Source organism: Nilaparvata lugens, chromosome 7 (genome assembly GCF_014356525.2).
Source record: "Nilaparvata lugens isolate BPH chromosome 7, ASM1435652v1, whole genome shotgun sequence".
NCBI classification, from domain to species: domain Eukaryota; kingdom Metazoa; phylum Arthropoda; class Insecta; order Hemiptera; family Delphacidae; genus Nilaparvata; species Nilaparvata lugens.
The window spans coordinates 3,840,430-3,867,515 of NC_052510.1; the positions used below are offsets into that span (position 1 = coordinate 3,840,430).

Below are 27,086 nucleotides of genomic sequence, written 5' to 3' on the forward strand. Positions count from 1 at the left end.
CACTTTGCGCACTAGTTGCACAAATAACTATTTCAGGTCAATCTTGAATGAAACTTTGTAAAAGTATCACAAATAAACAATCTTAGAAGCTATACTATTTGTTTGCAAATTTATTTGTTCACCACAAGATATTTCTGTTATCAATAATATACTGTTACTTTAAGGGAGTTTAAAGACTGTACAAATTTAACGCATTTTTTGACCAACTATGATCTATATCAGATCAACAAGTATCTGGAGTGGAGCTTTACTTCCTGAATCTTTGATATCACAGTAAGCTACAAACACAAGCTTTATTCTTATCAAATTACAATCACAATGAAAGATTGCAAGAGTGTAATTTCAGATTGATGTCTTTTTTAGTACAACATGCAATGGAAAATCCGTTTCAAGAAAAACCTCATCGAGTGAATGGAAAAATCAACAAAATTTTTTCATACACAGGATAAGATTTTCCATGAAGAGATAAGTCTGTGACCATATTCGACATCTTTATTTGTATTAATTTATTTTTGGTGGTTTCTTTTTACTTTCCTTGCCCTATTACCATAGGAGGAAAGTATTGCTTTCCAAAAAAATGAAGGTGCCCTAATTTCAAGTTTTCTATACGTTTCAAGGTCCCCTGAGTCCAAAAACACAAAAACATGATTTTTGGGTGTTGGTCTGTGTGTGTGTATGTGTGTATGTCTGTGAACACGATAACTCCATTCCTAGTCAACCGATTGACTTGAAATTTTAAACTTAAGGTTCTTATATCATGAGGATCCGACAATAAGAAATTCAATAAAATTCATTTCAAGATGACGGATAATTACTGAAAAAAACATGTTTTTCACGGTTTTCTTGAAAACGGCTCTAACGATTTTCTTCAAATTTATACCATGGATAGCTATTTATAAGCCCTATTAACTGACATGAGTCTCATTACTGGGAAAATTGCAGGAGCTCCGAAATATCCTTAAGAAAAATGGCGGATGATTACTAAAAAAAACCATCTTTTTCACAATTTTCTCAAAAATGACTTGATAGATTTTTTTCAAACTCATATCCTGTATTTATCAGCTCTATCAACTGGCATGAGTCTTTTACCTGGGAAACTAATGGGGGGTCTACCCCATCCTTGAGAAATTGACTTTGTAACCTCCTTTTCGTGCATGAGGTAGGTAGAGTAGTTTATTAAAAGAACACATAGTCGAGATATTTCATCTGTAGAACAGCTGTTTTGACGACTTTTAAAAAATCATCAAATTTCACAATAATTTACACAAAGGAAAAAAGTACTCTGAAAACAATAATGCACATATATACAGTAGTGTGATCGTAGTTTCAAATATGTTGCCGCCAATAGACATTATGTTATTCCCCTAAATTATTCTCGTTTAAGAATGAGGCTTACAGTTCGATGAGCAAGGAAAGTTGTTTGAGTGTACCACACCAGATTTTTTAGTATTATAATTATTTTTGCATTTCACTGTACAGTGTTGTCTTATCAGTGTGGGTGTACTTCATCCATCCAAATTGACAGACAATTCTTTCAAAATATAATAAATTTATATCCGATACTAGTGTGTACCCCAGGGCCGAATAAATTCCTGGCATCACTCATATTACCAATTTATTTTCAATAAGCAATACAGATTGAAAAAAATAGAGGATATTAGTATTATCAAATCAATCAAATCAAAATTTCTATTCACAATACAAACAATTGAGGGTCCTGCCAAACCCGAAGGTTTTTCGGCGGGTGCCCAGTTACAAAGATAAATAAACTTGGAAAAAATAAATATTACACTTTAAAGATTTAAAAAGTATAAGATGAAAGAAAAAAAAATCAAATTGCAAAAATCTGGTGTGGCGCACTCACACAAATTTCCTTGCCGTTATGAAAATTGATCACCTGACGCTAGTGTACATGCGCATCTCAAGTCTACTTATAAACAAAGATCTGAGCCAGCAGGTGACAGGACAATAACGCTGGAGACATGCGAAGTCTGCTATCTCTTCATAGTGAATCATTTAATAACAGTTGCCAACAGTTTGCAATTGGATAATTACATTTTCTCGAACTTCGAGCTTATTTTCAATTTTAGGTGAAAATGTTACTGGAAATAAATTGTAGAGATTCTCATGCTCAATCTATTCCACTCGAAATTTTTCGTTTAAATTGTATCTGAAGCCTGATAATTGGGAATCTAAAATCAAACTTTGCATAGATGGGGCGGAGCTCCTGAAATTTTTACAGATATGAGACTTGTGGCAGTTGATCGAGCTTATCAATGACTATTTTAGGTATAAATTTAATTAAAATCGTTGGAGCCGTTTTCGAGAAAATCGCGAAAAACCCGGTTTTGACAATATTTTCTCCATTTTAGCCGCCATCTTGAATTGCATTTGATCGAAATTGTTCGTGTCGGATCCTTATAGTGTAAGGACCTTAAGTTCCAAATTTCAAGTCATTCCGTTGAATGGGAGATGAGATATCGTGTACACATACACTCATATACACACACATACAGACCAATACCCAAAAACCACTTTTTTGGACTCAGGGGACCTTGAAACGTATAGAAATTGGGGTACTTTAATTTTTTTCGGAAAGCAATACTTTCCTTACCTATGGTAATAGGGCAAGGAAAGTAAAAAATAATAAACATTCTGAACAATAGTGCATCCTTGGCTAAAGTGTCTTGGCTAACTTTATATGAAAATTATTATTTATAGAGATCATCAAAAACTGGCCATTGTTTTCAAGCTATACTGTTTCTTTCTTTAAAATACTATGTGTGAAAGTGCAAATTTTTAGTGAGAAAACATGAAGAACCCAAGACATAACCTATAAACTTGAGTGTTGATAGGAAATGACATTGGGTAATACGGCAAGGCAGAACATCCAAAAGGATCTCTCTGCCGATAAAAGCCATATGAATAAATAAATAAAATACTATGTATCAACTGAATATTTTTCATGGTCATTTTGTGGAAATATGCATGTCGACAATAGTAATTAATGCAACAAATAAGGATTTTGTCAACTAGAAATGTAACGGGGTGACTTAGGGGTTGTAACTATAGTGAGGTCCACGTTATAGTGGCAGTGAAGAAAGATAGGAGAAAAACGTTGCCAAGTCTCTCCATTTTGCCACTGACTGAACACAGCTGTTACTCAATTCATCCCATTAAATTTGATCTAATAATAATTATAATTTCCTTGATAAAATAATCAATTTAATGTCAAATCATTCAAGAATATATATTTTTTCATAATTTGATTCAAAAATTTGCTTCCATAACTGAGATCAGATTTTATTTTTATACAAACCTGAAATGGCGGTTATTTTAAAAAGTTGTGATACACTAATCTGAATCTCAAAACAACAGAAATTAAGTTATTTGGTAGGTATTCTATTCCAATTTCTTTTAAAAATAAGAGAAAAATAGAAATCCTATTAAAAATAAGTAATTTCAATGGAAATAATTCTGAAATAGCCTTTCAATATTATTTATACCTGTACGAGTAGGTCTAACCTATACGTGTAGGCTAACTGAAGCATGCATGGATGAAGTCTAGGATGGTTAGTTATCTACTTTTAAAATGTCATTTCAGGTATTTTGCTGGTGATGACCGTAACGTAAAATAGCGTTGTTGTCATTTTTGAGTATCGGTGACAAACATTCTTGGGACAATTTAAGTAGTGGTGGGGATTTGAATTTGATTTGAGATGTGTGCAAATAGGAATTGGAGCACTGTAGACGACGAAATTTTGTAAAAAGTAGTTGATAATTGTTTATGTGAAGAATAAAAATTACAGGTTTAGTGCTGGTTAAATTTTAACTGTGATTAATTTCACGAGAACCGATCAGAGAAGCCATCTTTTCTAAAAGACCTTTTCTGATAGGTTCTCATAAAATTAATCACGGTTACAATATAAACGACACAAAAGCCTTCTTTTCTAAAAAAAGACATTTGAGAAAAGATTGCTTCTCTGATTGGTTCTCGTGAAATTAATCACGATTAAAATTTAACTGGCATTTATGCAACCAAGCCATAATAAAAAAAAAATGCCGGTGTTAAATGTAAGCATTTCCTAAACCTTTCATTGTTGCAATACTGATGATTGCAAACCAAAATTTAAAACGCACCCTCTCATCAGCAAGGTTTTCAAATAGTTGTGTTCTTTTTCAGATGACTCTTTATCTTCCAATATTATTTGCTCGCAAAGGGACAGGCAAAGGTTTTTAGAAGTTTTTAAACACTTAAAAGTGGGGAATCCTATTTGATTGAAAAAGAACTACTTTTCTGATCCTTGAAAATTTCTCTTCATCATCTTGGATCCTCTATATTGGGGAAAAACTATAATGAAATCTATAATGAAAAACTTCATTTTTTAATTGGAAGGAGGTTATGTGATTTCAATATATTTTTTTGCAAAAATTGAATGTCAAGAATAGAACATCCATATCTCAAACCGTTTTAAAGTTTTCACATTTAAAGATACTTCTTATAAATCATTCAAAAATGATATAAATGTTTCACTCTTATTTCAAGGGCTTCTACAAAATATTCTATTAAAGAATGATGAAACGTGAATTACCATATTTAGAACTAAAATAAGCAACTGCAATAGTATGAGCAAAGTTAGGCCTATGGTAACTAGTGAACGTCATTAACAAACTATTCATACTGTACCAGTATTGTGTCTCCATTTGGAAACCCCCGCATTTGACGAGCACCAATGAATTTTGCCTGGATTTTTACAAGAGAGGTGCGGGTGGTATGAATTATTATCTTATTAATCTAGAACGTTTTTACTATGATAATAGAAAGCTATATTAAAAACAGCAATAACTCCCTTGTTTTCGAAAATGGGACTTATGCTTTAGAATTTGGGGTCGCCAAATGTAAATCTTAAATCAAAATTCCTCTATCTCCATTAATGGACGATTCAGATTTCGGTGGAGAGGATGGACTTGAAAAGTTCGACAGACGGGACCCATTGCTCACAAAAAGTATGTAGTGATTTTGCACCAAGCCGTTCAAGGACACAGGCAAAAAGGTAGGTCCCTTTAAGGTCCCTACACACTTACGGAATTGGCTGTGGCGGCCTGCGGATTTGGCCTGTGTCTTTGAACGGCTCCGAGCAAAATCACTACACACTAGTTGTGAGCAACGCGAGTCAGGCCTGCCGTACTTTTCAAGGCTATCCTCTCCACCAAAATCTAAATCGTCCATTAATGGAGATAGAGAAATTTCGATTTCAGATTTGAATTCAGCGACCCCAAATTCTTAAAGGCATAAGTCCCATTTTCGAAAATACCCGAAAACAAGGGAGGTATGACTGTTTTTAATATAGCTTTCTATCATCATAGTAAAAACGTACTAGTTTAATAAGATATTAATTTTTTTGGTCACAAAGGGACAGGCGAAGGTTTTGGTAGTGTTTAAACGGTTAAAAGTTTAGGTCTGAACATAAACATTTTAAAACTTGAAACTTTTTTAATTTTAAAGTTTGAAAAGATGAATCCGAATATGAAATCAGAAATAAGAAAACTTCTCCCATTACCACCTAATGAAATAAAATAAAACAAATTTTAAATGTAAAAATTTTTGTGAGTGTGTTTGAGAAGTCATTCTAGGTTACTGAATAGGTTTCCCCTTCACGTTGTCATTGACCAGAACTTGTCTTTTCACAAATTAATGGTCGTTCACTATTCTATTTATGGTAGGGTGAGTTCATAACAATATTGCTGTTTTGCAAACAAAAAAAGTTTTTTCTTAAGAATAGAACTACCTTGGGTCATTGACACACACATACTTGTTGTCAACTGGTAGTCTTTCTCAACCAGCTCCCAATAAGGACAGTATAGAACTATTTACATCTTGTGTAAGATAGTATTTAAAATACTATGACAATTTATCAATTGAAAAAGGTTGTCGTACTCAATATTATCCAATAAAAATAGAGACAAAAAAATTGTGATTCGATTTCAGCTTCCTCAAATTAATAAAAGTTGACAAAAATAATACAACATTTTTATTGAATAAAAAATGAAATATGTTTATTCTACAGCTGATAAAAATTTTGGGGAAACACTGGTATTATTATTGTACAGTACTAGTACTTTCTTGCTGTAGGTCCTAACAAATCATTATTGGAATAGAATTCTTCATTAAAGTGCTCACAGAGTTTTTATTTTCGACTATTTCAGAGCTCCCATGAATAAGAATTTTATTATTAATTCAAGGGTGCTGAATCCGAATCTGAAATCATTTTTTTGTATCCCGATTTTTAGGCGATTTAGACTTTTGGTACACGCGCCCGGCCGGAAGAGCCTACACACTCACAGATTTCGCCCGAGCCGAGCCAGAAGCCCTGGACGGATTTGACCTGGCTCGGATCGGAAGAAAATCGCCTACACACTTACGGATTTTGCCCGAGCCGAGCCAAGACAGGCCAAATCCGAAGGTGTGTAGGGCCCTTTAGACACAGTTGCACAAAAGCCGGTTAAACCGGCACTTTTCGAACAACTGATGATGGCTTCTCTTTATACAAGCAATTCGAACTTTTCAAAGTGTTCCACGTTCCACCATTCATACAGGTTGCAGTCAGAAGCAGCTTGTTAGATATAAAATTTGGCTATCGAGATGGCAGTTCGATTTACGCACATTGTATGTATTTGTATAATAAAAGAGGTTATCGATGGTGCAGAATGAAAACCTTCTAAGTCAAAAACCTCCTTTTTTCAGGAGGAAGAAATAACTCTCTAAAATAGCTTCTAAGCCAATTCCTTTGCAGATATTGATTTCTGAGTACAATTAGAAATTTATATTACAAATAAAAGTAACTTTGTAGAAAAATTTATATTAACTTCAGGGGAATTTGACATAGACGGTTTGGCATCAAAAATATTGCTGAAAATATGGACATAGGAGGTTTCCATTTGGGTAGTAATGAAATAAATTGAATGTGGATGAATTTGGTATGAAAAACATTTTTATTGAAACTGAATTGATTAGTATTGAGTATAAAAAATAAAAAAGATCATTAATGTTCAAAATGTTTTAACAGGCTGTCAATGAGGAAGTAAATCATAAAATGAATGGACATCCTTGGGTATGACTGCCTTCAATTGCTGTAGATGCTCCCATTTTGAGTCAGCAATTTTTATCCTTGTCTTGTATGAATCAGGATAGACAAAATTACCCAACAGAGTTGATTTTGGGCGACGTGGTAGTACCTGGAATTCTTCATCAAAATGCAATTTGTATTTTATTTCTCCAGTTGGGAGATATAAATATTCGCAAACATCATTCACTGTGGGGTCGGATACCTTTTTTCCAGGTCTGATAGAAGGGTACAACTCATTGGTGGTGTAGTCCTTGAAGAAATCAAATGTTACAGAGTGAGCTCTGTATGGAAATGGTTTCAACCTAGCTTCTCTTGTTACTGACACATAGTCTGATGGCAAGTATACTTCTCTGTTGGCAAGACGTCTTTCTATGGTGGCATGTACAGAGTCTACCTCCATTTGCGTGTGACCGACATGCAGATATTTCTGGTGGATGGTGAAATTTGTCTCAACTGCTAGATTTAACAAAGCATTTGATAAAACTTTATTCCTGTTTTGATATCCACAACCATCACTCCATATTTTTATGATTCTAGAAATTGATGGATTCCAGTTACTTATCAACTCCTTCAAATGTGCAATCAACAAACTTGTAAAGTTTGATGATTTTAGTTCCCCTTCAACCTCGCTCCACCAGTAACAGTCTACTTCAGAATTGTTCAAATTGTACACAGTATAATTATGGTTGCATAGTTTCGTTTTGAAATAAACTGCAGAAGCTTTCAAAAATGGGCATAACTTGACTGCTTGAACATCAACACACAATGCAATAAATTTATTTTCAGCAGCCTGGCGTTTGTCATTTTCTTTTTCTTTACGTGCTTGATCCTTGGCTTCAACATGCTTTCCATACAGCTCTTCTGACAAATTACCGACTTTGTATTGACAACACTTATCACATTGATCTTTTCGTGGCTGGAACAATGCAACATTCATCTCACACAGAATTTTATTAAATGTAAACCTGCTTAAAGATTCATTGCCAGATTCATCACATTTAGCCTTGTACAGTCTGTACAACTCCATTTCTGAGTGGAAACTATTTTCCAAATACAATTTCCCTGTGTCTTTCCGACAGTAGTGTGAAGGAGTTTTTGGGATTGAATTAACAAAGGAAACAACAAAGTCTCTTTTAGAATCATTGTTTCCAATACGAACCTGCCTGCCAGGGTTGTTACATGTAAGCTTTTGGTTCATACCATGAACAACATTTTTTGCCCAGTTTTTTACGCTCCAAACTCCTAAAGCAAAAGTATTGCAGAACATTTCTCGACAAACTTCTTTCCTTTCAGTCCCAACTTTCAAAAAGTAATGGAATGTGGCACCTCTACGATCTCCAGACTCAATTCGACGTTTTTGCTTTGGTGGAATACAGTCAACTAAAGATGCAACACAAGCTCTCCTTTGATCCCAATTTAGTACAGACCAAAAGTGAGTGAAAATTTCCTTACGTGTTTCATCACTTATTTCAGGACAGAATCTCTTCTTACAGGTTTTACAAAATGATGATTTGCACCTTGGTCCCATTTTTCGTTCTTTCTTTTCTACTTCTTCTTCTTTCTTGTTCTTTCTTCTGACTCTGCCTATGTAACTTTTGCCTTTCTCCCGAAGTGCTTGCATTTTATAACGTTTCCATTCATTCCTATTACATATCCCTTTTCGTTTTTTAGTAACTGGATCAACAGTATTTTCATTCTCTGTAGTTGTGCCATCTTCTGTCTTGCTATCAGAATTTTCATTATTTTCTAAAACATAATCTGATTCATCAAAATCATCATCATCATTATTTTCTAAAACATAATCGGGATCATCAATATCACATTCTTCATCATCACATTGGGGTATCTGAATTTCAGTAGAGATAGTAGAACAACCTACATCCATCATCATGTTTTCCTCATCAAGCTCAAAATGATTTTCTGTGGTGTCATTATCAACTTCTGTTGTTATGTTCTCACCTGGAACACAATTACAAAAAAAGTATAATTATATAGAAATTAAAATGATTTTATTCATTCAAGTATAGACAATTATAGGCTACATTTGAAAAGATCAATATAAATGAATACACTATACAATAAAAACCTTGTTTAGTGGGTCAAAAATGAAAACATTCAGAACAATAAATAATTCTTATTCACATAATACAGTATCACAATTCTATTTCTCTATAATACGCTAAAAATCAATGATTAAGACAACATTTTGAGTTGTTTCATTATTTAACAACCGAAATGTATCTTAGAGAAATAAAATTCCAAAATGTAATTAACTGTATTATATAAAATGCTATTAGATTTTTTTATTGTGGCTAATTAATAGCCTAACACTCTTATATTAGAAACAATTTTCCATTGATAAGAAGTCTGTGAGGGAGTACAGAGGGTCATTCCAAATTATGTTTGAATTTTGATTCATGCAGAAATCTTGCCAAATGTGGCATTGCATTGAACAGCTTCAATGATATTCTTTGATAAGAATAGTCTATCATTAGGCGCTCAAAATTCAAGTATGGTAACTAGGTGTAAATATAATACTCACTTATGATAGTATAGACTGGTTCATCTTGAATAATGATGTCCTCCAAATTGCACACTGGTAGATCTACAACACTCTCTTCTGGTAAATCAAGTGTTGATGAACAGTAATCCAATGAGGTAGATGTAATTTGTAACTGATCAGTATCTGGAATTAATGGAGTGTGGTCTTCACCTGAAAAAACAAATAGATTGTTGCATATTGATAGAGGTTTCTGGATAAGATGAAAAAGCATTGAGTAGGTTTTTGTTGTCAAAAATGTAGCCTACATGAGTCTTCACTTCGATAATAGGGCTACTATCACCGATAAAAAATATATCACCGATTGTGAAGATATTTGTATGATGAGTTTTGTCAGTAGAGCTGGGTCGTTTCTTAGTGTATTTTATTTAGCCTACATGAGTCCTATACTTGTGTGTGGGTAATGAAGTAGGTGGTTATAGGCCTATTTATGTGACAGCAAAGTATTACCACTAATTTCCAAGTGATACAACTGAAATGAACAATGTAAATAAATAATATAAGTAATAAATAATTTTATAGTACGGGATTGTTGTTGTCTATCGTAATATTGTTCTTAACCTGGCTTAACTATCTTGTACTATTAAAATTACAGCTCAATATGTTTGTTTATTGATAATTCTGTTCTAATAGAACACACATGGCACCTAATTACTTTGTAAATTGAGTGTAGAAAATAATTTGCATGAAAAATATTGTTCTGATACTGATAGCCTATAATGATGTGAATTGCTTACCTGTATTTTCAATGCTTGGGAGAACCATTCTTAAAATTTTCTCCGTTATTGAAGTAAACATTATGCATCACTTTCTTGGTAGAACTTCAACTTTGGTAGAAAATGCTAAAATTTAACCTCACTTTAAATACTGCTTAACTAACAACAATCAAATAACTGAGAAGCAAAAACACGATAGAATCTGTATACCAGCTGTTGACTATAGAAGTTTGTTGCAGCAGTACATTGACATGGAAGGTTTTCACAATACCATAATTGGTGAACATAGAAGGATTCCGCAGCAGAAATTTAGTAAATGACTTGGGAGTTTTCCGTATATTTAATTGCTTTTGAACATAGAAGGTTTCCACAGCAGGATTTTAGCAATTGACATAGAAGGTTATTATAGTTTTCATTTTACAGCTGTTATTTGATGTTGTATTGCCATAGGAGTTTTGTCAAGCATGCACAGCAATATTTTGTAGAGATATTCAACAAAAACACAATTTTGATATTTTTTGATATAGAAGGTTTCCATCCTACACCATCGTTATGTTAGTTTATGTATTAGAGTTACTTCCAGTTTAGATTCTTGATACATCAAGAATATTATTATATAAAATTATAACTGATTTTTTTTCTCTAAATAATTATTTTAAACATGAGTTCTGAAGAAAACAATGGAGTCACTGCCGAGGAAAATATAAAATCTGAGGAAATCTTTTTCACAAAACGTTTTCATAGATTGGCAGACAGTGATGTTCACAGTGATTGTGAATTTGTAGTTGGTTCCGAAAAGAAAATTATCAAGGGACATAAATTGATATTCAGTGCAGCTAGTGACGTTTTTGATGCTATGTTCTTCGGCCCGTTTAGGGAAGACAATAGTGTAAACATTGTAGATTTGAGGCCAGAGGGATTTGAAGGTATGAAGACATTCATTTATACAAACGAAATTTGTTTCAATTCAGTGTCACATGCTCTTTTCACCTACACTGCTGCTCAAAAATATCTAGTTACACAACTTGAAAATGTGTGCATCAAATTCATCGAAGATAATCTCAAACCGTCACAAGTGTTAGAGTTCTATGAACTATGCAAACTCAATTGCATAACAAAATTCAAAAAGTTATGCACCAGAATAATTCAAGATGAAACTGATGAGGTGATTGCTAGTGATTATTTCGTCTCTGTAAAACCCAAGACAATGAAATTGATTTTGAAATCGCCAACCCTAAAATTGAACTCAGAAATAGATGTTTTTGACAATTTTGAACGGTGGGCCCTGGCTGAAGCAGAACGCAGGGCTATCAACGATAATGACATTGCTTCAAGCTTCGACGATCTCAAGGAACACATACGCTTCCTCACTATCAAAGGGGACGAGTTGGCTCCAAGAATTATCCGTTCCAAACTGTTAACTGAGGAAGAGAAGTACTCTCTTGCTTTCAATAAATTGAAAACTCATTCGATTCCATTGACTGGTGGCCTCTCACTCTTTCAGCATAGACCTCGTAAATTTCTTCTTCCACCGAATGATTGCATTCGAACCTCTCATTCATTTTATGTTCCAATTAATGACCCTGAAATGGACGTATTAGAATATGTATTTGGCACCTATAAAATTCATGCTGGCTATCACTCAGGGTTCATCTTCATCTGGATCACTTGTCACTCTCGCTGTGTAAAAAAAGTACTGCACTCAATTAAATACACATTCAGAATTCAAGCAAAATATGGATGGAATGACATTGTCTATGAAAATGAGTACAGTCACTTGGAAATGTTACAAAACATGAGTAAATGTTTACTAGCAGCAATCCCTGTAAACAAACTGCAACATTTTCCCAAAAGTGATGAAAATAAAGTCGAAGTTCAAGCAATATTCAATTTCACCAAAATAAATTTAAAAGAGTATTTTTGAAAAAGCTACTTGATTTAATCTGTTCAGTATTCTTTGAATGTATTGAGTTGGAAATAACCACTTACTGTATTTACTTATCAACTCAATATTTTGTTAGTCAAAAGAATAAATAAGAATTCCTGAAAAATAATATTATTTCTATCTGATTTCCCACTTTCAATTTAGTTGTAAGTTGCAGTTGGTAAGAATTAGCCAATGATAGGACAAAAAATTACAATGATTGTGTCAATAAAATGTCATCTGAAAATTTATTGGTAAGTCATTAATGAATTATAGTCTAGTATTTAGTAGTTAGTATGTTTCAAAAAGAGCTCCCCTTCTAAGGCTATAGTGAGGTCCACATTATAATGGCAGTGGATAAAGATAAAAGAATAGCAATGCCAATTCTCTTCATTAATTAATTATATTTCTACACTGTCAAAAACATAATTGGCATCGTTGTGGACCTAGAAAAGGATAGTACCACCGGCTTTGTCGAATGATAGACAAGGATAGCAAAACCAAAGTTGATCAAATACTGTCACTATAACGTGGACCTCACTATAGGGCCACACGAGCGATCTTAGTGCGTCCGTTGCAAATTACTTTCTGCGGCAGTCGCCAATGTGCCAATTAAACTCACTATAGTATTTCTATATTTTCATTATTTCCATCCATATTATCCATAGCTCTATATGCAATAATTTTCAAGTTACGCTTCGGTTACATCTAGTTTCCATCAATATATTGACGGAAAATCGCCTCCATACTTTGAGTGATCGTTTGTGCTGAATCGCATTATATATAGATGGCAGTTTGAAATTTTAATTTTTAGGTTATGACCAAATGTGCTAATTTGCTAAACTAGCAGCTTCTCTTTGTCTCAGTAACAGAGTAACGGCCAGCAACAGTCACAGTTATAACATAGTTATTCAAAAGTATTCTTTGAGTATCTATAGTGAGGTCCACGTTATAATGATAGTGTACGATTTGCAATGGTGTTGCTATCCTTGTCTATCGTTCAACAAATGTGAAAGAGTTAGGGGTTAGTTTTTATTCAGGTTATATTTAATAATGTTTTATTAGGATAGGTTAGGTTTTTGCTTTAAAATTGCAATATGCTAGAAGGGGCTGGGGTCTAGGTGGAGTTATGTTTTTTGATGTTTCAAAGGTAAAAGGATAGGTTAGGGGGTTAGGATTTTGCATTGAACAACATGTTTGTGAACATGTTCATGAAATGAACCACATGTTCATGTTTTGTTTTAAAGATGACGAATAAATCTAAAGTATCAAATGTGAAAGGGTTAGAGGTTAGGTTTTATTTAGGCTATATTTAATAATGTGTTATTAGGATAGGTTGGGTTTTTGCTTTGAAATTGCAATATGCTAGAAGGGGCTGGGGTGCAGTTGGAGTTATGTTTTTTAAAGTTTCAAATGTGAAAGGATAGGTTAGGGGGTTAGGATTTTGCTTTGAAATCTAAATTATCAAATGTAAAGGGGTTAGGGGTTGAGTTTTTTTTATTATATTCAATAATGTTCCATAAGGTTAGGTTAGGTTTTTGCTTTAAAATTGCAATATGCTAGAAAGGGCTAGGGTACAGGTAGAATTATGCTTTTTGATATTTCAAATGTGGCAAGATAGGTTAGGATTTTGCTTTGAAATTGAAGAGCTCGATTCCAAACGGGCCTAAGTCCATGTTTGTAGAAATTGAGATATCAGCTGGTTATTGAACCTTATACATAGACCTTCATTCCTAGCATACTAACTACTCCAAACTATCCTTAGTCACTACAAAATAAATATCACAATATCACGTTTTTTTCCAAAGTGTATCTAAGTCCATTGCTGTTCCTTTCCATTCCAACCTTAGTCCTTTGCGCATGCGCAGAGCATCTTTTTCTGTCTGTCTGTCTACAGATTGAAGCCTAACTACCATTTTTACTTCGAGATCAGCGCGTTTTCAAGGGAAGAGAACAGTCCATGGCCTTTGTGACATTTTGGAAAAAAAACAAGGAAATTAACCTATTACACAGGAATTACTTCAAAATATGCAAAATTATTGTATGGAATTCAAAATACACACTTTATACATTGGATTATAAACATTTTCCAACATTTAAGTGATGACTATCAAAAAATAGATTTCCTGAGAAAAACACTTGTGTGACTTGGGCCCGTTTGGACAAGAGCTCTTCAATTGCAATATGCTGGAAGGGATTAGAAGTTTTCAAATAGTTATGTTTATTGATGTTTTAAATGTAAAAGGGAGGTTGAGGATTCGGTTTTTGTATTAAAATGACAATATGCTGACTTAGTTATAGTGTTTTTTAACATCAGTTAAATAACAACTGTTATATTTTATTAATTATATTTTTCAAAAGTACTCTTTCTTTTATTAAATAAAATGATAATATATTGAATTTAATGATAAATCATCATTGGATAATAATATCTTCATCAAATAGAATGACGATTGGCTCCAGTTACAGTGCTCGGTAACCATCATCACAAAGAGCGTTACATTCAAAGATCTGACTGAATGGAACGGGAAAAACCCATTGCTAACGCATGCGTGATACGGTGCTGTCTGAGACAGAGAGTGGTTTGTGCTAAACTGTCACGCTTAGAAAACTTATAAAATTAACTATCATCCAGTCACTGATTTTTCAAAAATATACACCTAGAACTCTAGGGATTTTAGATAAGAAAAGTACTATGCTTTTTAAAAACTCATGCAAAAAGTAAATGAATAATATTTGCAACTTTTTTTGAAATTTTTCTTCGGAAAGAACAGGGTTTATCTGTGATCACGGTCACGAAAATGGAAGATCTAGGCCTAGAAAAACTGTAAGTCTTTTCAAATTCTTAATGTACTTGTTTTATAAATTCCCTATATTATTTTTTTTCCGGTAAATTTATAAAATGTATTTCCTTTTATAACAATTTTTATTTGAGTTTCTGGTTTCAATTATTGTTTTTTTTAGAACTGTCAATGGTCAAAATGTAATAGGCCTACTCATTTTATGGTCTTGGTTATTATTCAGAGTTATTTTTCAGACTTATTGTTATTCAGAGTTCAAAGTAAATTTTAATAATAATTCTGTTCATATTCATAGTCACTTCAGAATTGCGTATTTGAATTGTGTGTTTCAAGGAATATATTAGTCGAATTGGTTAAGAGTAAAATAATAAGAACTAAATTTAATACTCATATCCGATTCTAGTCAGTGTTTAGTATTTTTAAATCAGAATATTAGAAGTCTTAGACAGAACTTTGATTTGTTTTTGAGTGAGCTGAATAATATGAAAGTGTCTCCGGACTTTATCATCTTGACTGAAGTTTGGGCTAAAGTGCACGTCCAGTGTCAACATACCTGTCATCAAATTTTTGGTTGGGATCGATTTAGTATGTTATTTTGAGCACAAAATCACAAAAATTAAACGGCGCTCACTATTGTTTTTTAAATAAACTAAGTTCAAAGTAGCAGAACTTTACATGCATTTAACCTATAAGTAGCAACGATAAGTAGCTAAGGTTAGGAAAAGCTGTAGGTTAGGAAAAGCTTTATGATAGAAAAGCTTAGGTTAGGAAAAGCTTTGGGTTAGGAAAACTCAGATTAGGAATATCATAATTTGATGATTTCAACAATCAAAATGGCTGCTACTCATAGGTTGAATGCATGTAAAATTGTGCTACTTTCAACTTAGTTTATTTAAAAAACAATAGTGAGCGCCGTTTAATTTTTGTGATTTTGTGCTCAAAATAACATACTAAATCGATCCCAACCAAAAGTTTGATAATAGGTATGTTGGCACTGGACGTGCACTTACACCAAAGTTTGGATATCTACAGATGAGATAAATCTGTTTTGCATCGATGGGTATAATTCATTTGGTTTCTGTAATGATAATTATCGAGTAGGAGGCGTTGTTGTTTATGCCAAGTCCCGATATAGATGTAGCGTAGTGAGAGGTGTAGATATACAGTCAGCCGATTGTTTGCAGCTTTCCTGCTCTGTTGATAGCATTGAATTCATTATTTTAGCAGTTTACAGATTACACAGTATTCCGTTAGCACAATTTATCGAAGATATCGGTAGCTTGATAACTCCTTTCAAAGGAAAGAATTTAATTTTCACTGGAGATATCAATTGTAATATTTTGCTTGATGACAGATTATCTGATTCTTATCTCAGCCAGATGGCTAGTCACGGATTAAACTGTCTTATTGATAAACCAACTAGAATAGTAGGTGATACCCAAAGTTGTTTAGATCACTGTTTTATCCGATTTAGCCAATTGAAATTTACAGTTAAATACAATGCACATATATTACACCTTGGAATAACTGATCATTCAATGATAATTCTAGAACTGGAAATAGGAAGGAGTTGTAATATAAAAGATTCAAGTAATAAAAGTAACTTGGTGATAAACTTCAATGAATTGGAAGCCGAATTACAGAGGCTGCAATGGGAGAGCGTTTTAGATAAGAGTTCTGTTTCAGTTGCTTTCGATTTATTCATCAGCCAGTTATCAGACCTGATAGAAAAATGTAAATATAGTAAATCTAGAAATAGTACCAATGCACTACCTGATAAATTAACTCCATGGATTTCAGATTATTTATTTAGAGGTATTGATAGGAGAAAAAAATTGTACAAATTGATGATTTCAAGACCATATGATGTAAATCTTAAAGAGTATTACAAATCATTCAGAAACAGGTTGAAATCTGATTTGAGGAAAGCTAAGGAAGAGTACAACATGAATGAATTTGATAATTGTTCTGGTAATGTGAGGAATCAATGGAGAATAGTGAATAGATTGATAGGAGAACGAGAACCCAAGGTAGAAGTTACTAGCTTAGTAGTAAATTCGCATACTGTCTCTGACAAAGAACGTATTGCTAAAGAATTCAATTCATTTTTTATTAACATTTCTCAACAGTTACGAAATTCAGTTATTTTTACAGAAGATCACGAAGAAATAGATTCCCGCTTCACTTGTAAAGATATGCCACATTCATTATTCTTATTTCCGACTGACAAAGCAGAAGTTTTAAAAATAATAGCTGATCTAAAAAGCAATAAATCCCCTGGAATTGACAACATTAATAGTTATATTGTAGAAAAAATTGCCATTCATATTGCTGGAGTTCTGAGTGAACTTTTCAATTGGAGCATGAAGACTGGTGAATTTCCTGAATGTTTGAAGATTGCAATTGTGATCCCAATCTTCAAGCATGGTAACAGAGAAGAATTGAATTGTTACCGCCCAATATCGCTGTTGCCTGTTTTTGCCAAGATTTTCGAAAAGATAATAAAAATACGATTAATAAGTTTTCTCAAAAGATTTGATTATTTTAGTAAAAATCAATTTGGTTTTAGAGAGGGCTTGAGTACCGAAGATGGTCTGGTTACATTTCTTGAGGATATTTATAATAGTATTAATGAAGGTAAAAAATGTTCAGCCCTGTATGTAGATATCACTAAAGCATTTGATACAGTAGACCACTCAATATTATTGAAAAAGTTGTATGCAGCAGGAGTACGAGGTTTACCTTATAAATGGTTTGAAAGTTATCTCACAAACAGAAAGCAGTGTGTAAGAATTGGTGGATGTTATAGTAATTTTGGAGACATTGTATATGGAGTGCCCCAGGGTTGTGTATTAGGGCCTATTCTATTTCTTGTGTATATCAATGACCTATGTAATGCTAAACTAGATGGGAAATTGACTGCTTTTGCAGATGATACAGCACTTACATATTCAGGAATTGATTGCGATGCATTATATGTGAAAATGAGTGCCGACTTGAGAGTCTTAAACTACTGGTTTAGTAAGAATTACATGGTAATGAGTGAAAAAACTAAATATATGATTTTCAACCTAAGAGGAAATCTATTCTTTAATACACCATTGTCGTATCACCGTTACTCATGCGCTGCTTTAGATAACTGCAACTGCCTGACAATTGAGACTGTGAGCAATATTAAATACCTTGGTCTAGTTATTGACTCAAATCTATCTTGGAAGAAACATGTAGCTAAATTAAAAAAAGAGTTCTGTAGAGGGATTAGGAGTTTTTACATGTTGAGAGAGCTGTGCCCCACTGGTGTGATGATAAATGCTTATCATGCTCTCATTAGTTCCAAGATGAGTTATGGGCTCGTATTATGGGGTGGGACTTATGTCTCAACACTTTATCCCATCATAATTTTCCAAAAGTCCTTCATTCGTATTATAACCAGAACACCTAGAACTGATCATTCATGGCCGATATTTGTTCATCTCAAGATACTTCCAATAAGAAATCTTCATGTTTATAAAGTATTGAAGCTTTTTTTTCTTAGGAGTTTGAATGAAAATCTCATTAGAGATGTGAGATATAACTTTAGACGGTTTATGGTTCAGGTTCCACATTCGAATTTAACGATATTCCAACATTCATATTATTTTAATGGTCCTAGATTGTTCAATCTAGTGTCGCAATATCTAAATTGCCAGGAACTTTCACATTCATTTCTGAAATGTTTGAAAAACTACCTGCTCAGTGTTAATGACTGTGAATCATTTCTGAAAATTGTAAGATGATATTCTCATAGAAGAAATTCCATTATTTATTATTATTAAATCCTAAATAATAATCTAACATATCCTTTCTTAGAGTATGCATTTTGCATTGTAAATGTTCTATTTTTTGTTTTTATCTCTGTATGCCTTTTATTTTTCATAATGTAATTACTTCATCCTTGTTCTCATGTGATGGGCTACCGTAGCAGAAAAAAATGTATTTTCTTTCAAGTTATAATTTATTATGCCAAGTTTATTTATAGAGCGGAGCGGCCTACTCCTCTGAGTATTTTTAGTTGTTTTATTAGGAGTAGTACACCCCAATCGGGCTTATGCCTAGGGGTGTCCACTTTTATTTCACATTTTTTTATATCTATCTTTTCTATTCTGTATTATGTTTGTTTGTGAAATAAATGAATTGATTGATTGATTTGTGTTTAATTTATGGTAGCCTGTTAGCCTACTTTGTTGAGTTGAAATTTAGCCGACGATTGTTGATAAGTTGTTTAGTGTAACTCTTGATAATTTTGGGCTTACAACAGAACGATAAATCACGAATTAAAAAATTAATTTACTTTTTTCCACAGGTTTTCTATTTATAAAAGAATTTATATTTTATTTACAACTTACAACAACAAATCATGACTACAAAAGAATATTTTTTAGATTTATAATTTTGATTCATAAATAAATTATGAGTAGCCCTAAACAAAAAGATCATTTTTGGTTCTTATGGGAGTGTTTACACCCGAAAGAACAAGAGATTGTTTCACATTTAAACAAAACTTACCATGATATATTATAGTTTTTCAAAACCAAATATGGGGTGTGCAAAACAAACGGCGAGCAATGACATCTTTTTTGTATTATAGGGGTTTTCTGAATTGGGGTGTGTCAAGATTCGTTGAACTATTGGGCTTTAAGGGTTGGGGGGGGGGTTACACATAGAAGATATTATCAAAATTAAAATAAGGCTTCAAGTTTCCTTAATCACTACTTATTTATGAGAAGAATGATAAATTATTTCTAATTATGGACAAATTCCACAACATCAATTCCTATTCAACAGATTTTATCAATGATAAGTTAATTCGTTTCTTAAATTTCTTTATTACAGAACAATTTTCAGGAGAATGATTGATGTACAAACAAAAATTTGGTTTCTATCTTCATGGATAAATGATTTGACAACTTTAATTATTTTTATCCAATGTAAAGGTATGTCCACACAAGCCGAACCGAACCTCAAACAGCGCAGCAAACCACACCACACAGCAAATTTAAACAATGAAATGCAGTCACCTAGTAGTGGATATTTTCCAATTTCAATATGGAACATCTGTTCTGTAAATTTTTATTCTACTCATTTCCACTTCAAATCAGCAGTATATTATTATCAGTGAGTGCCAGTGATATCTGAGAACAGCATGTCAAAGACATAATTTACCTCACTTACTCGGGTTTGATCAGGTTCATCCTATTATATTAAGCGAGCAATTTCTGTATATTTATATCTAGTTATTTTTATATCGGGTTATTTTAATATCTGGCTATTTTTATATCTGGTTATTTATGTTCAACGGATCTCCAAGACGGCTCTAACGATTTTCACGAAATTTGGAACATAGTAGGTTTATGATATAAAAATTCGATTGCACTAGGTCTCATCCTTTGGAAAACTCGCTGAACGACATTAAAAGAATAATATTCATCCTTGGCTGAACCAGCTGAGTCTTTCGTCATCTGTGGATAGTAAAAAGTGAGCGAGTGATTCTGTGGAAAATCAAAATATTGCATCCCCAAAACTCATAAGCTGACGTATAGCCAGCAGTAAAATATAAACACGATCATTTTAGAGAATTGTGTTCTGTTTATCAATAAATAAAAATAACGAGCGAAGCTCGGTGCCTCGATGTTTTCAATAAACTGAGAAAAAAGCTTGATGATTTATTTTTAAATATGTACCCTCTTGGAGAATTCAATAAATAAATAAGAGTATGGAATTTACCGAATCCATTCCAGTCAATTTATTATTGATAAATTAAATTAATCAAAAGTATATATCTTGATTCTTCTTCTTGAAGTGAGATGTTAATGGAATAATTAAATTGAATTAATTGTTGTGGTACTGAGCTCTTGGTCAAAAATATTTTAATATTGGAATTTAGACCATTCACTAATTTTCCAGAAGTTATTCTATTTGGATTAAGAATCAATTTATCAGTTCTTAACAATTTATTATTCATGATAATGAATGGTTCAAACATGAATTCAATAAATTAAGAAGAGACCTATACTTCTGTATTCATGTTCGCATGTTTTCCACTTGTAATGGATAGCCAAAATTAGACAGTGTACGGCATGGCAAATTGTAAACAAGGGCTCTGATTGACTGAAAAGTTCAGCGTTCGGCGAGCGGTACGGCGAATGGCTGAAAGAGCAGCACGATGAACGGTGCGACGATTGGTTTATAGCTGATTTTTAACATTATATGAAACATTTGCTTATGTTTGCTGTACGGCGCGATGTATGCCGGATTGCGCGGTTCATTGTGCTGTTTGAGGTTCGGTTTGGTATGTGTGGACATACCTTTAAAAAGTTACTTGTTTATTGCTGAGCAAATTTAAACCGAGGAATTGTTTTGTTTTGTTTGTTAACGTACAGGTTTACAACCATGAGCACTAAAGCAAATGATGGAGATATCGAGCGAGATTCCTTTGAAAAACGTCTTCATCGTTTAGCAGAAAGTGATGAACACAGTGATTGTGAATTTATAGTTGGTTCCGAAAAGAAAATTATCAAGGGACATAAATTGTTATTTAGTGCAGCCAGTGAGGTATTTGATGCTATGTTTTACGGGCTCCTTAAGGAAGACAAGCCAGTGGCTATTGAAGATTTGACTGCAGAGGGATTTGAAGGTATGAAGACATTCATTTACACGGGTAAAGTTAGTTTCAAATCAGCAAAACATGCGCTCTTGACCTACATTGCAGCTCGAAAATACTTGGTGACACTACTTGGCAAAGTGTGCACAGATTTTATTGTAAATAATATGAAATCTTCAGAAGTGTTGGAGTTCTGTGATATTTGCAAACTCAATTGTATCTCAGAATTCGAAGAGGATTGCACAAGAATCATTCAAGAGAGAACTGATGAGGTGGTTGATAGTAAGTATTTCATTCATTCTAAGCCCGAGACAATCGAATTGATTTTGAAATCACCTGCCCTGAAATTAAAATCGGAAATCGAGGTTTTTGAACATTTTGAAAGATGGGCACTGGCTGAAGTCGAACGCAAGAGGATAAACGAAAATGAAATTGCATGCAGCTTTGACAATCTTAAAAAGCACATTCGTTTTTTTTCAATTAAGGGAGATGAGTTCGCATCAAGAGTTGGGGAGTCTAAATTGTTGACTCACGAAGAAAAGTATGCAATTGCTTTTAATAAATTGAAATTATCATCAAAACCAATGCCAGATAGTATTTCATATATTGAAATGCCTCGTAATTTCAATGTTTTACCGACTTCCATTTATCATACTACTCACGTATTCAGATTGTCATTAATAAAAACTAATTCTATTGCTGGACCTCCTATAGTCGGGACTTGTCCAAAATATGGTACAAGTATATTAACGGTCAGTTGTGATTATGCATGTGGATTTATTTTTTTCAAATTGACCACGAACTACTATGCTATTAAAGCAATTTTTGTCATTAAATCCATAATCAGAATTCTAGCAGTGAATAAATGTGATGATCTTGTAATTGAGAGTGAGATCAAAGATTTTGTGAACACCTCACAATCTTCACAAATACAGAAAACAATTTATCTGGCAATGATTCCAGTAAACAAAGTGAATGATGACCGTTTTCTAAAAAGTAATAAAGTAATCGATATTAAAGGAACGTTCAAAGTCGAGAGGATCAATCCAGCCTGAAATGATCGAATGAAACACACACTATATTTCAGAGTTGCAAACAGTTTTACTACATTATTATTGATTTGATTTTCATTTTCTTTTGTAAGTTATCTTAATAATATTTTCCTACTTCAACTCTTCCAATTAATTTTTAACGAGATGTATGTTTTTTATTTTCCAAGTGTTTTTAAGTGACTTCTGTAATATTAAGTATCATTGAAAGGATCAAATACGAGTGAACTATTTAAAAAAGATGACATTTATTATTATATCCCAATTTGTCAAGTTATGTTTTTATTCAAGTTCTAATAATATTTCGTTAATCAAACAATTCTCATTTATCCTACATTTTTATTTTTCTCATTTTGTCAATAATTATTAATTTGATCTTCAATTGTGGATAACTTTATCTTATCACCTTATCTACTCTTGTCAATTATGAATAATATTTTGTGAAAGTATCACAAATAAACGACCTCAAAAGCAGCTATATTTTTTTCTTTCAAAATTTATTGTCTCCACTAAAAGATACAACTTTTACTGTTTTAATTATTATATTCAAGGGTTCGACTGAGTCATTGTCAATATTGTAGAACCGTTCCATAATTAAATAAAAACACAAATATGTTGTCAAATTCTACACTGTTTTATTTGGTACACGACCATGGTATCGTGACCACACCAGTCACATTTTCAAGTTGACTAAAGCTAAAAGATTTACAACATATTTGTGTTTTTGTTTAAATATGGTCACAAATATATAACATTTCCTCTTCATCCAGGTTGTAGAAGAGGCAGTTTTAAATGAATCTTACTAGAATTGAACAAACATGGTGATAGATGAGCGATTTCATAATTTATTTATTCAACTAGTAGTTCTGTGAACAGTAGACCTCGCGCAGTTATAAACCACAGCCTCCTCTTACTCTGTCCATCAGAGTAAATCCTGTCTGTATGTCGTGTCGGCGAGATATCGGTGTGAAAACGGCTAATGGCTGTTGGGGTTGGTGTATCAAAAATGCTAACATCAAAAGCTGATCTCCTTCAAGACATACTGGCACACATACTACGCACACTGTAGACTGTATGTATTTGTATAATAAAAGAGGTTATGTTAGTTTATGTATTAGAGTTCCTTCCAGTTTAGATTCTTGATACATCAAGAATATTATTATATAAAATTATAACTGATTTTTTTTCTCTAAATAATTATTTTAAACATGAGTTCTGAAGAAAACAATGGAGTCACTGCTGAGGAAAATATAAAATCGGAGGAAATCTTTTTCACAAAACGTTTTCATAGATTGGCAGACAGTAAATTGAAATCTCATTCGATTCCATTGACTGGTGGCCTCTCACTCTGTCAGCATAGACCTCGTAAATTTCTTCTTCCACCGACTGATTGCATTCGAACCTTTCATTCATTTTATGTTCCAATCAATGACCCTGAAATGGATGTATTAGAATATGTATTTGACACCTATAAAATTCATGCTGTCTATCACTCAGGGTTCATCTTCATCTGGATCACTTGTCACTCTCGCTGTGTAAAAGTACTGCACTCAATTAAATACACATTCAGAATTCAAGCAAAATATGGATGGAATGATATTGTCTATGAAAATGAGTACAGTCACTTGACAACGTTACAAAACATGAGTATAAAAAAATGTTTACTAGCAGCAATCCCTGTAAACAAACTGCAACATTTTCCCAAAAGTGATGAAAATAAAGTCAAAGTTCAAGCAATATTCAATTTCACCAAAATAAATTTAAAGAGTACTTTTGAAAGTGATGAAAATAAAAAGTGATGAAAATCAAAAAGCGATCCAAACTAATCCAAAAGTGATGAAAATAAAGTCAAAGTTCAAGCAATATTCAATTTCACCAAAATAAATTTAAAGAGTATTTTTGAAAAAGCTACTTGATTTAATCTGTTCAGTATTCTTTGAATGTATTGAGTTGAAAATAACCACTTACTGTATTTACTTATCAACTCAATATTTTGTTAGTCAAAAGAATAAATAAGAATTCCTGAAAAATAATATTATTTCTATCTGATTTCCCACTTTCAATTTAGTTGTAAGTTGCAGTTGGTAAGAATTAGCCAATGATAGGACAAAAAATTACAATTATTGTGTCAATAAAATGTCATCTGAAAATTTATTGGTAAGTCATTAATGAATTATAGTCTAGTATTTAGTAGTTAGTATGTTTCAAAAAGAGCTTTGCTTCTTAAGCTGCGTACACATAAACGCGCCACCAACCCGCACCGAGCACGCTCCGCCCTCGTACCGCCCTCGTTCCTCCATCGAACCACAGTCGCTCCGCCCCCGCACCCATCATGAACGTTACGGAAGATGTTCCTGGTGTCGGTGTGGTGAGATTCTTTCCTCAAGGTATTCTTGTAAACTATAATATGGTCTTGTTGTGAGGATTTTTTTTAGTTCATTTTTAAATTGACTCAAGTTTTCCAAGGTCTTCAATTCATTTGGCAAGCAGTTGTATATCCTAGCGCAGATATATTTTGGTCCATATTGGGTCAGTCTGGATCGTACCATGGTCACATGAGTGTCGTAGTGTCTGGTGTTGTAGTGGTGATATTGCTGATTGCTCAAAAAAATTTCTGGCTTCCTTCTAGTCATCAAACATGCCTCCAAAACAAACAGTGCAGGGAGTGTTAGAATGCCAGCATCCATAAACAAGGGTCTACAGTGGGCGAGGTATGGTTGCCTGAAGAAAGTCCTTAGAATTCGTTTCTGCAGAAGTAAAATTCTTTCCATGTGTGGACTGTTTCCCCAGAATAGTATACCGTAATTTATTATACTATGAAAACAGCCGTAGTAAACATTTATAAGTACTTCTCGATCTAGGAGTGGTTGAAGACGGCGCTTCGTATAGCAAACAGCTGTCAGTCTTGTTGATAGGTTCTCAATGTGTAGAACTATGTGTAAATCTATGCACAGCTGTTCATTCTAAAGCCTGTCTCAAGGAAGACCTCAGCATTTGTATGCAAAAGACTTTTCCCATACACATGACAAAATTTCCCTTGAGCTGGGTCTTGATTAATATTGATTTTCTATCCTTGTAAGTTATTGACCAAAACAGATAGCTCTATCCTTTTCTAGCTCTGCACCATTTTCAAACTGTATTTTAAACTATGGCTCGGTTTTATAAAAGCCTAATAAATTGTGATTATAATTGTGATCATGATTATATGCAACAAATAATGAATGAAAAAGTGTTTATTCTCAAAAAGTAACATGTTTCAAAAATGTGAAATGTTAATCTTACAATAATTTGGAGGAATAGTACTCCTCAACTAGAACAAGTCTGTGTGAGGATGAGGGTCTTTTATAATACTGTATAAATCAATTTGCAATGTACTTACCGTAACACCTATTGAGAAAAATGTCTGCATATAAATTATAACTACTTAAAAATAATCGGCTATAATCACACTATAGAGTAGGCCTACTGTACATCAAGTTATGTAAAAACTTATTGGTTAATGAATTATGTTGTGAGCAGATAAAAAAAATAATACCCTATTAGAACCTATCATATATACAGAGTGTTTCAGAAGTAGTGTCGAACATTTTAGGGTATTTTTCCTGGATGATAGGAGATTTGAAGTGTCCAAAACTCAGCGGTTATCCTAAATGCTGCCATTTTGTTTTTTCACTTATTAATTTTTATCTCATAAACGAAATGTTGTATTGATCTAAAATTTGGAATGAATATTTATGTTATGAAGACTCAACTTTAAAAAAATAGAAGTAGAAATTTTTTATGTAAATTTTCAAAATGGCGGCCATTTTAAATTTTTGATGGCAAATTTCACAAGAACCGTTCACTTTACAGATAATATACAAGAGACAAATAAACAGTTCGCAAATGTTATCAAGATTTCAAGGATACCTTATTTATTGATATTGGTGAAAGAATAACAGAGAAATTAATTCTTTTCGTACTGCATCATAGCCACCTCTAATACAAGGCCGCAGCCAAAGACCTTAAAGAGATAATGCATCTTTAAGGTCTCTGGCTGCAGCCTACAATACTGTATTGCAACATCGCAGTGTAGGCCTAGAATCTAAGACACGATTGGTGAAAAAGATAAGCTGGTATTTTTTTAAATCTTTTTCACCAATCATGTATTAGACTCTAGACCTACACTGCGACATTGCAATATCGTAGACCGTGGCCTTGTATTAGAGGTGGCTATGACTGCATGCATGACCACTTTTCACCATTTGGACATCAATATTATTTTTTTAA

The 27,086-nt window shown here is 33.1% G+C and overlaps 4 protein-coding genes across 7 annotated transcripts in view; 2 read left to right on the top strand and 2 right to left on the bottom strand.

Annotated features, from left to right (window-relative positions):
* The window catches only part of LOC111058879 (golgin-84-like), an 83,313-nt gene that overhangs the window by 25,248 nt on the left and 30,979 nt on the right, over nt 1-27,086 (bottom strand). The gene's annotated exons all lie outside the window — the stretch shown is intronic.
* Nucleotides 6,708-10,774, bottom strand: LOC111046305. Its single transcript, XM_022331825.2, has 2 exons — nt 9,670-10,774; nt 6,708-9,086 (listed from the first exon to the last, which is right to left on the bottom strand). Exons 1-2 carry the CDS (start codon nt 9,899-9,901, stop codon nt 7,072-7,074), a joined length of 2,247 nt encoding a protein of 748 aa, XP_022187517.2. The 5' UTR covers nt 9,902-10,774; the 3' UTR covers nt 6,708-7,071.
* Nucleotides 10,730-24,874, top strand: LOC111058875 (BTB/POZ domain-containing protein 3-like). Of its 2 annotated transcripts, XM_039433456.1 has the most exons (3): nt 10,959-11,887; nt 24,153-24,533; nt 24,660-24,874. In XM_039433456.1, the coding sequence occupies exons 1-3, from the start codon at nt 11,065-11,067 to the stop codon at nt 24,731-24,733; spliced, it is 1,278 nt and encodes a 425-aa protein (XP_039289390.1). In that variant the 5' UTR covers nt 10,959-11,064; the 3' UTR covers nt 24,734-24,874. The 2 variants fall into 2 exon arrangements, with proteins under 2 accessions (XP_039289391.1, XP_039289390.1); XM_039433457.1 differs by lacking the exon at nt 24,153-24,533 and having other exon boundaries at nt 10,730-12,265; nt 24,660-24,769.
* Nucleotides 13,145-23,303, top strand: LOC111058878. Of its 3 annotated transcripts, XM_039433455.1 has the most exons (3): nt 13,145-13,170; nt 14,930-15,008; nt 21,548-23,303. In XM_039433455.1, the coding sequence occupies exon 3, from the start codon at nt 21,558-21,560 to the stop codon at nt 22,821-22,823; it is 1,266 nt and encodes a 421-aa protein (XP_039289389.1). In that variant the 5' UTR covers nt 13,145-13,170; nt 14,930-15,008; nt 21,548-21,557; the 3' UTR covers nt 22,824-23,303. The 3 variants fall into 3 exon arrangements, with proteins under 3 accessions (XP_039289389.1, XP_039289387.1, XP_039289388.1); XM_039433453.1 differs by lacking the exon at nt 13,145-13,170 and having other exon boundaries at nt 14,882-15,154; nt 21,548-23,298; XM_039433454.1 differs by lacking the exon at nt 13,145-13,170 and having other exon boundaries at nt 14,915-15,008.